Here is a 15,598-nt window from a genome sequence, read left to right as displayed (position 1 = left end):
TTTTGATTAAAAATAACAATTCTGTTTTATACCAAGATGACATGAACACATCAAGTAAGTTTTAATTATGCATAATCAGGAAGAACCCGAATGTCAAAGATTCAGACCTTTTTCCAACAATTCAGATTGCTAATTGACAAAAACTGAAAAAGGCCACATTAATAAGATTTTGGAATAAATCTTTTATGATTTTGAGTTTATTGCATTGAATAAACATTCTCCTTGTGGGATAGTGATAATTACAGCTAAAATCTGTTTGATTTGTTTGTAAAGCAACTTTTACTTTTTTTAGTTTAACTAACTTTTCCTAAATCCTGGTTTACAACCTTTCATCCAATCACAATACATAACGAATTCATAGGCCACATAACGATCAATTGTTACTTTCACTTTTCCAAATAAGGCAAGTTGTTTTAGGACAGAAAAACACATGTTTTAAATCTAGGCAATTACCCTAATTTAAGTACATTGTAATTTCAAAGACGTTTTCGATTTTGAAATGTTAAATGCTTGCTCTATCGAATTATAAGGGTTGTTTTTGGAAAGAGTTTAGAATTTCATTTCAGACAAAATTAATTGGTAAAAAAACTGGGTGGTGCTTACTTTATGCACGGATGTATACATGCTCACTGTTCTTATTCCAAGACCTGATGAACATATTTCATGTCAGTATCCACTGTTTATCCTAAAGAGCATACTCTGATCTAGAAAAGCGTTTTCTGCAGTTATTGCCTGACATTCATTCCATACAATCCCAAGGGGGCGTGGTGGGCGAGCTGCCTAATCGCCAGGCTAGTGATCCAGCTTGAAGTGCTAGGATTGAACCCACCTGCGACCGGGTGTAAAAAGCCAACAGTCAAATTTGTGTGCAGAATCGTTCAGTCACAATCCCTAGTGTACAGTACACAACCCAGTGCACTCAAAGAACCCACGAATCCGTTGGTAAATGACCAGATGGCGGCTACACTACTTGCGGGTACATCAACGTCTAGTAAACTGACTATGTGTCCCAGTCCACCCAGCTGTGAATGGGTACCTCGTAAGGATGAGAACGCTACATCAACTTGGTGCGCCAAGTGGCTGCACGAGACGTACGCTCCTCAGCGAGTTGAGATTGAAAATACGATGTGCTGTTGACAATGGCATCCAATGATCGGGGGAAATAAAGCGCTTTGAGTATACATGTAGATGGGATGGACCATAGCGGTATATAAATGCCCATATAACCATATAATAACACACTCCTTAACCAAGTACCCTCTAACATCTTTGTTACAACTAAACTAACGGCCAAAAGAAACGATACCAAGACGAAATCACTGATATACACAATATTCACGTGAAGTGAGTGAGAGAGTGAGTTGAGTTTTACGCCCCACTCAGCAATATTCCAGCTATATGGCGGCGGTCTGTAATTAATCGAGACTGGACCAGACAATCCAGTCATCAACAGCATAAGCACGATCTACGCAATCGGGATACGATGACATGTGTCAGTGAGCCTGACCACCTGATCCCGTTTGTCGCCTCTTACGACAAGGATGGGTTACTGAAGGCACATTCTAAGCCGGATCTTCACCTGTTACTGAAGATAAATTCTAAGCCGGATCTTCAGGGTTACTAAAGATCGATTCTAAGCCGGATCTTCACGGGTTACTGAAGATTAACTCTGAGACGGATCTTCACGGATTAATGAAGATCAATTCTAAGCCGGATCTTCACGGTTACTGAAGATCAATTCTAAGCCGGATCTTCGCGGGTTACTGACACAGGGCCGTTGTAGTACCGTGAAGTGATGATGTAGCGGAACTCACCTCACCAACTTTATAGTCAAAACAGTACAGTGGTTCTCTCTCCAACAGTTTAATGTCTACAACAGTACACAGACGCCTACTCCAGCAGATTATGGTTCACAAAGTGAACCTCGTAGCAGCTGGTTCTCATGACAGGGTACTCTTTCCACCTGAACCGGCAAACGCGGTTCTTGTGGACATAGAACTTCCGGAAGCCCATGGCGTGCAGATCCGCCAACAGGTTGAGGGCAGGTAGGGAGGCAGCCCTGGTCTTGAATGCCCCGTGGAACTCAATCAGCAGCTGCCGCACCCCGGTTTAGCTCCCACGACGTCACCAGCTGCGGCATGGCGCTCCATTCCGCACTCTCCACGTCCATCTTCAACACGTCGATGATGCGCTGCAGGGCAACCATTGTTAATTCAGTCTTCATATCGTGTTTAACACATGGGGACTTACAATCGTGTTTATTAGCGGGTTATAACTATGACGAGATGTCGTTAATGTCGGCTCTGCATCAATATAGGGGACACTAATAGATTCAGTGAGTGAGTTTAGGTTTACGCCGCTTTTAGCAATATTCCAGCAATATAGGGGCTGGGGACTCCTGTTTAGTAGTGCCTTTGGCAAACCTGTAAACGAAGGTGAGACCTCGCGTCAAAAATCGAATATATTCTGTTTCCTCCATAAACTTAGGAAATACAAAATATACTCAAATAATTTGTTTCCAGATTTGAAGATTTTGACTCCATAAGACAAGTAAAGTTAGCTAAGAACATCTAAATATACACAAAGAACTTAATAAAGCACCCCTGTATTTTAGCAATGAAGTAGTGACCACGACGCAAACAACATGAGTATTTCTGACCCGTATGATCCTTTGACTCATAGACCGCCTCCGTGGTGTAGTGGTTAGAGCGTAGTTTGCAATTGAACAATATCATCATAAAATCAACATGAATTCCAATCATTTTGGGACCGCCTCCGTGGTGTAGTGGTTAGAGCGTCCGCCCGGAGAGCGGAAGGTCGCGGGTTCGATCCTCGACCGCGTCATACCAAAAGACGTTAAAATATGGTACTTGTTGGTCCCTGCCTGGCGCTCGGCATTAATGGGTACAACAAGGACTGGTCGGCTCGGAGTCAGTATAATGTGTCTGAGTGGGGTATTCATGCTCCACTGCGGCATGGTATCTCAGTGGGCTAGCACTACAAAACCAGCTTCAGTCTGGGGTAGTACAAGCAGCCGCACATACACATACACACGCATGCACGTCGTCATATGAGCGAAATATTCTCAAGCACGACGTTAAACCCAATTTCACCTCACCTTTGACTCATACATTAACGACAAAATGTTTGGAGGTGAGGTGAAGTTGGGTTTAACGCCAGGCTGGGACCAACAAGTACCATATTTTAACGTCTTTTGGTATGACGCGGTCGGGGATCGAACCCGCGACCTTCCGCTCTCCGGGCGGACGCTCTAACCACTTCACCACGGAGGCGGTCCCAAAATGATTGGAATTCATGTTGATTTTATGATGATATTGTTCAATTGCAAACTATCACTCATTTTCATGCAAAACCATGTGTGTACAAGTATGGCCCTGGAATGTTTGATATAGAATTTATTGGTGAATGTGAAGATTCAAAATGTCATTTTGCGTGTCTTGTACGATTCAAGGTCAATACTGAGTGTAACCTCCATGTGACTGTATGACACCCAGCACTCTCCTCCTCATACCCCATGTCATCCGCCTGATCCTCTGAAAGGGCAGTCTACGCCATTCCTCGTGTAAAGCAGCTTCCAATTGGGCCAGGTTCTGTACAGACGGATCCCTTTGTTGCACACGACGACCAGTCATGTCCCAGATATTATCAAAAAGGGTTAAGATCGGGGCTCATTCAATCCTGATATGTGTCAGGGGGTGCTTAACTAAATTCTTTGTGTATATATATATATATTATATCAGGTGTCACAGTCACTAAGACACCTCGTCATTGAAAGGTTGAAAGAGCAGTCGGGGAGGTCTGGAGTTCTAGTCGGCGGAAATGAATAAGAAAGAAACTTATTTGTCTTCGGGTTGGCGGTGAAACTGAGAAATTGTTGGTCTATGAGAAACACAAAAATAAGAAAATGTCTCCGTGCACTGTGTGGACTGAGGGAAGGAAACAGGCTAAATTCTGCATGTTCAGTGCTCTAAGTCTATGTTAAAGTATGGGAGTAACGACAGCCATAGCGCTACGATCGCTTTGAGGAACAGGGCCCAGGATTGCTTCTGTATGTTGAGTGTATTGAGGGGAAGGGATCAGGCTTAATTTCGAGTCTTACCTCTGTGTGATTAAATTGTCGTTTCAATGATGACAGTGATCGGAGTTGCCAGCCCTTGTCCGGTACAACCCTGTCAGTTTCAGCAATGCCAAGGTCATAGAAATGAACCAGTGGCGACCTCTGGTAGCTTTCCTTGTTCATACTGCAAAACAAGGTGAATCGCCAAACATTCCGTTAAAAATGTACGTTGGTATGTTGGGGCATGGAGAAATTTATCATATACTGCAGCTGTCATATGGCTAGTTTTGTGACAACTTATCAAGACGGTGACTAGCCATTTAGACTGACGCTTAGTCTCTGAATATATATAATTTTGATAGAAACAAAATGACCCATTTACATGGAAATGGAGACACAGTGAGAAGGGACATTCAGAACCTGAGGAAATCTTGACTTGCTTCATTTAGGGCTTTAGTATTGCAGGGAGGGTTGGGCTGTAGGGAAAATAATATGGTTCAGGGACCGTGAGACAGACTACTAGCCTGTCGGTAGCAGAGTCCAATACAAGGAATAATGTATGACATAAATCCTGTCTGCATGCTTTCTCTCCTCTCAACATAAGGATTAGACGGTCTTCCTGCTCGTCATCGTTGTTGTTTCTGCCGGTAACAACCACGTGTTTGTTGTTTGTTGTTTAACCCCGCACTCAGCAATATTCCAGCTATATGGCGGCGGTCTGTAAATAATCGTGTTTGGACCAGACAATCCAGTGACAACAGCAGGAGCATGAAACCACGTGGTTGGGATACGATGACATGTGTCAACTAAGTCAGTGAGCCTGATCACCCGATCCAGGGTTTTACACAGACTTTTAAAAATGGGAGTCATGGTGACTCACAGTATTTATTTTTGGGAGTCATTTTCAATATTTGGGAGTCATGAAAATATCAATATTACTTTGTGTTAATCATTCTCAGTATGTAACTGTGTATGTCACACCACCATATGAAACTACAGCATTGTTCAATTCAAACAGCCAGGATTACTGTCTCCTCTGAGTTCTCTGGAAGAATCTGACAGCTCTGTAAAAGTTAAACTATCATCGAACAATATCATTTTTGCTTATCAAATCGATTTTATTGAACTGAATTGTCATTAAACTTGCGTCAAGGTTGATAATATTTTTAGGGTCGTTTACAAAATCGTTGTGTCAAATACGCAGGAATCACGCGTCATGTAAAACCCTGCCCGATCCCGTTATTCACCTCTGCGACAAGCATGTGTTACTGTAGAACAATTCTAACCCGGATCTTCATTTGTTGGTTGGCTGTTTGTTTAACGCCGCACTCAGCAATATTCCAGCTATATGGCGGCGGTCTGTAAATGATTGAGTCTGGACCAGACAATCCAGTGATCATCAGCAGGAGTATCGATCTAAGCGATTCAGATACGATGACATGTGTCAATCTTCATTGGTAACAACCATGCGAGTGCACCTTCGGCAAAGATGGAGATGGAGCGAAAAGATAATACACTTGGTAGGTGTATTGTTGTTGGTTTTTATTGAAAAATAACGTATAAATAACGCATGAGGTTAGTTAAATAACATTAGTTATTTGGCGACACATTGTAACAGTTGACTCTACCTCGGGTCAAAGGATAAGACTTGGCACTGGTAGTACTTGGCGACGTCATCGTCAAATGTGAAGTCGTTGTTTATGCTGCAGATAAAATGCGATACATTAACTACATAACTGACTGACTGACTGAGTTTGGTTTTACGCCGCTTTTAGCAATATTCCAGCAACATCATGGCGGGGGACACCAGAAATAGGCTTCACACATTGTACCCAAGTGGGGATTCGAACCCGGGTCTTCGGCGTGACGAGCCAACGCTTTAACCACTGGGCTACCCCACCGCCCCTCATTAACTACATAAAGCCATAGAGATGTATAGAGGGATGGGGTTAGTGAGGTGAGGTGAAATTGGGTTTAACGGCCTGCTTGAGAATATTTCGCTCATATGACGACGTGCATGCGTGTGTACGGGTATGTGCGGTTGCTTGTACTAGCCCAGACTGAAGCTGGTTTTGTAGTGCTAGCCCACTGAGATACCATGCCGCAGTGAAGCATGAATACCCCACTCAGACACATTATACTGACTCCGAGCCGACCAGTCCTTGTTGTACCCATTAATGCCGAGCGCCAGCCAGGTACCAACAAGTACCATATTTTAACGTGTTTTGGTATGACGCGGTCGGGGATCGAACCCGCGACCTTCCGCTCTCCGGACGGACGCTCTAACCACTACACCACGGAGGCGGTCAGGGATAGGGTTAGTATGTTGATGGAACTTGGAAGAGTGAGTTGTGTTTTACGCCGCTTTCAACAATATTCCAGCGGGAGACACCAGAAATTGGCTTCACACAGAGTACCCATGTGGGGAATAAAACCCGGGTCTTCGGCAGGCAAGCAAACGCTTGAACCACTAGGCTACCCCACCGCCCCGGTTTACGTATGAATATGCGACACATACACAATCGCATCAACTCACTAGGACTTAAAGCCCAGCGGAGATGAATAGTAGATATTTCCCTTACCCAAAGGAATATACAAGACACGGTGCGATTGGTCGAAATTCTTCATCGTCGCACACTTCCCATCCTCCATCACCGACCCTCCCCATCCGCAACCTCCGGTGACACATGTGGTTCGTGTTGTCAAGGTAACTAAAACATACACAATATTCACGTGAAGTGAGTGAGAGAGTGAGTTGAGTTTTACGCCCCACTCAGCAATATTCCAGCTATATGGCGGCGGTCTGTAATTAATCGAGTCTGGACCAGACAATCCAATGATCAACCGCATGAGCATCGATCTGCGCAATTGGGAACCGATGACATGTGTCAACCAAATCAGCGAGCTTGACCACCCAATCCCGTTAATCGCCTCTTACAACACGCATGGGTTACTGAAGGCCAATCCTAACCCGGACCTTCACGGGTTCACGTGAAGTATACTGGCTCCGAGCCAGGGTAATGACAAGTACCATCTTACAACAGATTTTGGTTTGAGTGGGTGAAGTTTTCCGCCGCTTTTAGCAATATTCCAGCAATATCACGGCGGGGTACATCAGAAATTGGCTTCACACAGTGTACCCATGCCGGGAATCGAACCCGGGCTTTAGGCGTAACGAGCGAACGCTTTAACCACTAGGCTACCCCACGAAGCGGGGACAAGGTAGCTGAAACACAGGACATACCATGGCGTGCTACCCTCAGTGACAGATGTGGAGCTTGTTGAGAGTAGGAATCATGTTTACCTGTGGTAGATCTTGAACAACCTGGAACTGTTCAGTTTATCCAGTACGTCTTTGGAAGGAATGTCCAGCTGTCGAAATACAAGGAGTGAGTTAGTGACTTTAGTTTTACGCCCCACTCAGCAATATTCCAGCTATATGGCGGCGGTCCGTATATAATCGAGTCTGGACCAGACAATCCAGGGATCAACAATATGAGCATCGATCTGTGCAATGGGGAACCGGTGACATGCGCCAACCACACCGGCGAGCCTGATCACCCGATCCCAACAGTCGCCTCTTACGACAAGCATGGGTTACAGAAGGCCAATTCTAAAATACAAGGAACTTAAACGACGCTTGTCACACCATGAAACGCCACTTAGATGACATGACACCAAGATAAAGTGAGGGAGTGAATGAGGTCGGGTTTACGCAGCTTTTAGCAATATCACGTCGGGGGACACCAGAAATGTACCCATGTGGGGAATCGAACCAGGGTCTTCGGCATGACGAACGAACGCTTTAACCACTAGGTTAGTCTACCGCCCGACCAAGATAACGCTTCATCCTAAAGCGTGAAAATATAAGGAACTCTAGTCTAACACGTAACATGACACCTATAAGAAACTCTAGTCTAACACGTAACATGACACCTATAAGGAGCTCTAGCCTAACACGTAACATGACACCTATATGGAGCTCTAGCCTAACACGTAACATGACACCTATATGGAGCTCTAGCCTAACACGTAACATGACACCTATATGGAGCTCTAGCCTAACACGTAACATGACACCTATATGGAGCTCTAGCCTAACACGTAACATGACACCTATATGGAGCTCTAGCCTAACACGTAACATGACACCTATAAGGAGCTCTCTAGCCTGACAACACGTAACATGACACCTATATGGGGCTCTAGCCTAACACGTAGCCTATATGGACTAGCGTAACACGTAATGACACCTATATGGGAGCGTAACATGACACCCTAACACGTAACATGACACCTATATGGAGCTCTAGCCTAACACGTAACATGACACCTATATGGAGCTCTAGCCTAACACGTAACATGACACCTATAAGGAGCTCTAGCCTAACACGTAACATGACACCTATATGGAGCTCTAGCCTAACACGTAACATGACACCTATATGGAGCTCTAGCCTAACACGTAACATGACACCTATATGGAGCTCTAGCCTAACACGTAACATGACACCTATAAGGAGCTCTAGCCTAACACGTAACATGACACCTATATGGAGCTCTAGCCTAACACGTAACATGACACCTATATGGAGCTCTAGCCTAACACGTAACATGACACCTATATGGAGCTGGCAGAGAAGATCCGGGTTAGAATTGTCTTCAACAACCCATGCTTGTCGTAAGAGGCGACTAACGGGATCGGTAGGTTATGCACGCTGACTTGGTTGACACATGTCATCGTATCCCAGTTGCTTAGATCGATGCGCATGATGTCAACATTCGAAATTAACGTCGCTCCTTAGGCCCGAAGACGAGTGAAAACCAAGAAATGAACAAGGCATTCCATGAATCGACGGTTATCTTGAAATAGTGGTCATCTTGAAAAGTGGTATCTCTACATGCAAGGTATTTAGATTATGAAGTGGGAAAACAAAATGATATATTATCTGAAAATTATATATTGGTCTTTTTGTCAATCCGTGAGGTCTGTAATGCCTTTGCAAGAATACTAATTAAAATAGGGGATCCTTGAGAAAAGGAGAAACTGAAAAAAATAATGGTAAAATCATCCCTAAATTTACAAACAAATTACAAGCATTGTAAATATCATCTTTACCAAATTTGTAATTTTGTAAATATGCATTTTACAAATTTGTAACTTTTTGTAAATCATCAATTTTTTCATGAGTAAGTTTTCCATGCTGGTTTTTGTATTAACAGGCTTTTGAATAATGGCACTGGTCTTGTTCTTACCGAACCAAGGCGACGGAGACTGGCGAGTGGCGATTTATCAACCAAAGGCACGCGTCGTTTATGTGACTGGGAAGTTTTCTCATCGACGTTGCCTTTACTGACGACTGGTGGTGGAACAATCACACTACTGGGTCTTCTTACCTGCGAAACATGAACTTGATCGTTGGCATGAGGTGAACTTCGCGACGTTGAAAGAACGTTACACTGTAATGTGTGAGTGAGTGTGTTTTTACGCCGCTTTAGCATTATTCTAGCAATATTATGGAGGGGGACACCAGAAATGGGCTCCACACATTGTACCCACGACACCTACCAACGCTGTAACCACTAGGTTACCCCACAGCCCCCTACTCTTCAATGATGAAACAACATTACTGTTTGACGGTGAAATTGTCCCAGTTCATCTAACGTTTGGCGTAAACGTCGCGCCATTTCATCCCAAGCGTGCTCGATAGGGTACAGGTCCGGAGAAACAGCTGGCCAGGAGAGTACCGGAATGTTCTGCTGTCTCAGGAAATCTGTCACAACACGGGCGACGTGGATGGGCATCATCTTACTGAAGCTTGAAGTTACGTCTCTGCCCTTGAATGAGCTGCTGCACATGATGCTCAATGATCTCATCCCTGTGTCGCAGACCTGACAGATTGCCATTGACAAGGACAAGTTGTGTCCGACCAGGAGATGTGATGTCTCCCCATACCATAACGTTGACACCACCGTACTGTCGACGTTGAACAACGCGCGCGTCAGTATACCGTTCACATTGTTCTCTGTACACACTTGTCCTATCATCGGAGCTGTGAGGATGAAATCTCGACTCCACCTGCTCATCTACATGTCTAACACCTACCTGCTCATCTACTTGAGTGACACCTACCTGTCTATCTATACATGTGACACCTACCTGTCTATTTTGCATGTGTGACACCTACCTGCCCATCTACATGTGTGACACCTACCTGCTCATCTACATGTGTGACACCTACCTGCTCATCTACATGTGTGACACCTACCTGCTCATCTACATGTGTGACACCTACCTGTCTATCTACATGTGTGACACCTACCTGTCCATCTACATGTGACACCTACCTGTTCATCTACATGTGTGACACCTACCTGTCTATCTACATGTGTGACACCTACCTGCTCATCTACATGTGTGACACCTACCTGCTCATCTACATGTGTGACACCTACCTGCCCATCTACATGTGTGACACCTACCTGCCCATCTACATGTGTGACACCTACCTGCTCATCTACATGTGTGACACCTACCTGTCTATCTACATGTGTGACACCTACCTGCTCATCTACATGTGTGACACCTACCTGCTCATCTACATGTGTGACACCTACCTGCTCATCTACATGTGTGACACCTACCTGCTCATCTACATGTGTGACACCTACCTGACTATCTATCTACATGCGTGACACCTACCTGCTCCATCTACATGTGTGACACCTACCTGCTCATCTACATGTGTGACACCTACCTGCTCATCTACATGTGTGACACCTACCTGCTCATCTGCCCATCACATCACCTACCTGCTCATCTACATGTGTGTGACACCTACCTGCTCCATCTACATGTGTGACACCTACCTGCTCATCTACATGTGTGACACCTACCTGCTCATCTACATGTGTGACACTACCTTACATGCTGCTATCTACATGACTGACACCTACCTGCTCATCTACATGTGTGACACCTACCTGCTCATCTACATGTGTGACACCTACCTGCTCATCTACATGTGTGACACCTACCTGCTCATCTACATGACTGACACCTACCTGCCCATCTCTGACACCTATGATCTACATGTGTGACACCTACCTGCTCATCTACATGTGTGTGACACCTACCTGCCCATCTACATGTGTGACACCTACCCTTACATGTGACTGACATCTACCTGCTCATCTACATGTGTGACACCTACCTGCTCATCTACATGTGACACCTACCTGTCCCATTTACTGCCCATCTACATGTGTGACACCTACCTGCTTATCTACATGACTGACACCTACCTGCTCATCTACATGTGTGACCACCTCCCACCATATGCTCATCTACATGTGTGACACCTGCTCATCTACTAATTCACATGTGTGACCATCTCTACATGTGTGACACCTACCTGCCCATCTACATGTGTGACACCTACCTGCCCATCTACATGACTGACACCTACCTGCTGCCCATCTACATGTGTGACACCTACCTGCCCATCTACATGTGTGACACCTACCTGCTCATCTACATGTGTGACACCTACCTGCTCATCTACATGTGTGACACTCATCATCTACATGTGTGACACCTACCTGTTTATCTACATGTGTACCTGCTTATCTACATGTGTGACACCTACCTGCCCATCTACATATGTGACATCTACCTGCTACCCTACATGTGTGACACCCAACCTTGGTTCTCATCTACATGTGTGACACCTACCTGCCTACCCACATGACTGACACCTACCTGCCCATCTACATGTGTGGACACTCTACCTGCTTATCTACATGACTGACACCTACCTGCTCATCTACATGTGTGACACCTACACTGCTCATCTACATGTGTGTTCTACCTACCTGCCCATCTTACATGTGTGACTACCTATACCTGCCATCAGTTATGTGTGACACATCTACTTTTTCCATCTACATGACTGACACACCTACCTGCCTCCATTCCACAGCATGTGTGACACTCCCACCTGCTTTTATCTACATCCGTACACCTACCTGCTCATCTACATGTGCATACACTCCATGTGACTTATTCTATCTACATGACTGACACCTACCTGCTCATCTACATGTGACACCACTCATCCATTTCATATGTGCGGACATATACCTGCCTATCTATGTGACACCTACCTGCCATTCACCGACACACCCACTTGCCCATCTACATGTGTGACACCTACCTGCTTATCTACATGTGTGTGACACCTACCTGCCCATCTACATGTGTGACACTCCACATTTCTATCTACATGTGTGACACCTACCTGCTCATCTACATGTGTGACACCTTACCCGCCCATCTACATGTGTGACATCTACCTGCTTATCTACATGTGTGACACTCTACCTGTTCATCTACATGTGTGACACCTACCTGCTCATCTACATGTGTGACACCCACCTTCGTCCATGTTTACAGTGTGTGACATATACCTCCCATCTACACATGTGTGTGACACCTAACTGCCCATTCACATTGACTGACACCCACCTGTTCATCTACATGTGTGACACCCACCTGCTTCTCCATAATGTGTGACACACCTACCTGCTCATCTACATGTGTGACACCCACTGCTCATCTACATGTGTACACCCAATTCGCTCATTTACATGTGTGACACCCACTGCCCATCTACATGTGATACACACCTACCTGCCCATCTTCACATACATGTGTGACACCTACCTACTCATCTACATGTGTGACACTCCACCTGCTTATCTACATGTGTGACACCTACCTGCCCATCTGTGACCATGTGTGATACACCTACCTGCCCATCTACATGTGTGTGACACTCCACCTGCCTCATCTGTGGTGTGTGTCCACTGCTTATTCTACATGTGTGACACCTACCTGCCCATCTATATGTGTGACACCTACCTGCCCATCATCTACATGTGTGACACCTACTTTCTATCTACATGTGTGACACCCATCTGCTCATCTAAATGTGTGTGACACCTACCTGCTTATCTACATGTGTGACACACCCCACCTGCCATCTACATGTGACACCTACCTGCTTATCTAAGCATGGGACTGACACCTGCAATTGCCCATCTACATGTGTGACACCTACCTGTCCATTTACAAGTGTGACACCTACCTGCTAATCTACATGTGTGACATCTTACTGCTCATCCACATGTGTGACGTCAATATGTGTAAAAAGCAACTCGACTAAGATTTTGATACAGACGTGCTGAACACGTTAATATTGTTCTCTACAGATGTGCTTATACTCCCTCCACCTTTGCCCTCTCCTCCCTCAAATCAAATCCCCATCCACGGCTTCTCAAAACCCTGAACTGTCACGTACATGTTTGATTGGATTGCGTTTTGTTACAACATTATCCTTCACCACGATATCATCATCACTTACCAGAGGAAACAGAACAGTGTCAGTCCCCATCACGGATTGCGCAGGTGCTGGCAGCAATGACTCCACGGTCCTTCCTCGACAGCATGTTGTAGACGTGTAGGTTCTGAAAGCATGAAACAATATAATCCTTACTCACAGGGACACACTACCATACAAGTCCAGTATTTATGGCTATTCCACATTTCTTTAACCACTGGTGTCCACCATTTCCTCCACCTGCATTTGGCTATTTCCACTGTGGCTGCTTTCATGCTCTTTACATATTCCTTCTTAGCCACACTTCTTTCTTCCATGTTCCACCATGTTACTATGTGCTCTTCATGGGCTCCACACAATATTACTGTGTCTTCCATGGGCTCCCATTACCATACTTTCGTACTATATGCTCTTCCATGTGGGCTCCATCCCTGTTACCATTATAATGTCTTCCATGTGTCCCTTCCTGTGTTTCAAGTACTATATGCTCTTCCATGTCCACCTATTCCATGTCTTCCATGAATATAAATGTCTTCTTTGGTCATGCTTTCTTCCATGTCCCCATCCTACCATGTGTGCCACTGCTGTCTTTCTTCCATTGGCCATCCACCCTGTTATGTCTTCCATTAAATACCATGCTTCCATTCTATTATGCTCTTCCGTGGCTCCACCCCTGTGTCCATCTTCCATTGGGCCATTTTCCTTCTGTGCTCTTCCATTAGATACATCTACCATATTTCATATGCTCTTCCGTGGTCCCATCTGCTTGGTCCTTTCCTTCCATTGGTCCCATCCACTATTCTTCCATTGGTGTTGTGTGGTCCTGTGCTTTCTTCCGTGGGCTCTGTGTGCCTTCCTGTGCTCTTCCGTGGGCATCCTGTGTGATTCTTCCGTGGGGCCATCTGTGTCTTCTGGTCTGATTCCGTGGACTCCTGTCTTCCGTGGGGCCATCCTTGGTCTCATCTGTGTGTGTCGGGTCCATCCTGTGTGTGGATCCTGTGTGGTCCATCTGTCTGTGTGTCTGGTCCATCTGTGTGTGGTCCATCTGTCTCTTCCGTGGTCCATCTGTGATTCCGTGGTCCTCCATGTCTCCGTGGGATGTGTGTCTTCCGTGGTGTGTGTCTTCCGTGGACTGTGCATGTGGGCCATGTGTGTGATTCTTCCATTGGGTCCACATGTGGCTTTCTTCCGTGGGGCTCTTGTGGTCCATCTACCATGTGTTCTGTGTCTCTTCCGTGGTCTGTGTGGGGTCCATCATGTGTGCTATGTGCTGTCAGTCCTCTTCCATTCCATGTGTGTGGTCCCTGTGTTCTCTTCCATCAATGTCTTGGTCTCATTGTGTGTCTTCCTGGAATCCGTGGCTCTTCCTGTGGATAGTAACTCTTCCATTGAGATATTGGCTGCTTCTTCCATGGGTCCATTTTCCTTGGGCCATCCATGGGGCTCTGTTTGTGGCCACTCGTGTGGGGCTGTTGCCTTCTCACATGTGTCCATGTAGTCATGTGTGTTGGATCTGGGTCTGTGTGTGGTCCGTCTTGGGTTCTGTGGTTCTGTGTCTCGTCCATGCCTGCTGTCCACCCAGGGCGTGCACATGCCTCATTCTGTGCTCGGCAATCCTGTGCATTGTTCATCCTCTGTGCCCTCTTCGCCTTCTTTCTGGTCCATTGTTCGCCCTCTTTGCATTGTTCGTTCCCTCTTGTGCATTGTTCGTCCTCTTTGTGCATTGTTTGCCTCTTGTGCATTGTTCGCCCCCTGTCATGCCATATGCATTATTTCGTCCTCTCGTCCATTGTTCATCCCTCTTGTGCATTGTTCGTCCTCTTCTGCATTGTTTGCCCTCTTAGGCATTGTTTGCCTTCTTAGCATTTTTGGTCCCTCTTGTGCACTGTTTCCCTCTTGTGCATTGTTCGCCCTCTTGTGCATTGTTCGCCCACCCTCTGCATTGTTCGCCCCTCCTGTGCATTATTCGCCCTCTTGTGCATTGTTCGCCCTCCTGTGCATTGTTTGCCCCTCTTGAGCACTTTTCATAATGCTGTGCACTCTTCGCCGTCTTGTGCATTTTTCGCCCCTCTCGTGCAATGTTCGCCCTCCTGTGTATTGTTCGCCCTCTTGTGCATTG

At 45.6% G+C, this 15,598-nt stretch overlaps 1 protein-coding gene across 1 annotated transcript; it reads right to left on the bottom strand.

The window, feature by feature from the left end:
• Nucleotides 1–1,847: 1,847 nt before the first annotated feature.
• Nucleotides 1,848–10,790, bottom strand: LOC124275860 (probable methyltransferase-like protein 24). The gene is made up of 7 exons (XM_046711543.1): nucleotides 10,782–10,790; nucleotides 9,335–9,475; nucleotides 7,383–7,450; nucleotides 6,661–6,789; nucleotides 5,707–5,781; nucleotides 4,121–4,262; nucleotides 1,848–2,191 (listed from the first exon to the last, which is right to left on the bottom strand). Exons 1-7 carry the CDS (start codon nucleotides 10,788–10,790, stop codon nucleotides 2,084–2,086), a joined length of 672 nt encoding a protein of 223 aa, XP_046567499.1. The 3' UTR covers nucleotides 1,848–2,083.
• Nucleotides 10,791–15,598: the final 4,808 nt, after the last annotated feature.

This window comes from Haliotis rubra, unplaced genomic scaffold (genome assembly GCF_003918875.1).
Source record: "Haliotis rubra isolate DU_JTF1 unplaced genomic scaffold, ASM391887v1 Scf203, whole genome shotgun sequence".
Classification (NCBI taxonomy): domain Eukaryota; kingdom Metazoa; phylum Mollusca; class Gastropoda; order Lepetellida; family Haliotidae; genus Haliotis; species Haliotis rubra.
Note: the sequence above shows the minus strand (reverse complement) of the source record. Positions and strands in the feature narration are given on the sequence as shown.

Coding starts and splice junctions, on each gene's coding strand:
- LOC124275860 (XM_046711543.1), bottom strand. Junction 5,782..6,660: donor TGTCTTGTATATTCCTTTGG/GTAAGGGAAATA, acceptor TTTTATCTGCAG/CATAAACAACGACTTCACAT. Junction 2,192..4,120: donor GACAATTTAATCACACAGAG/GTAAGACTCGAA, acceptor GTTGCCCTGCAG/CGCATCATCGACGTGTTGAA.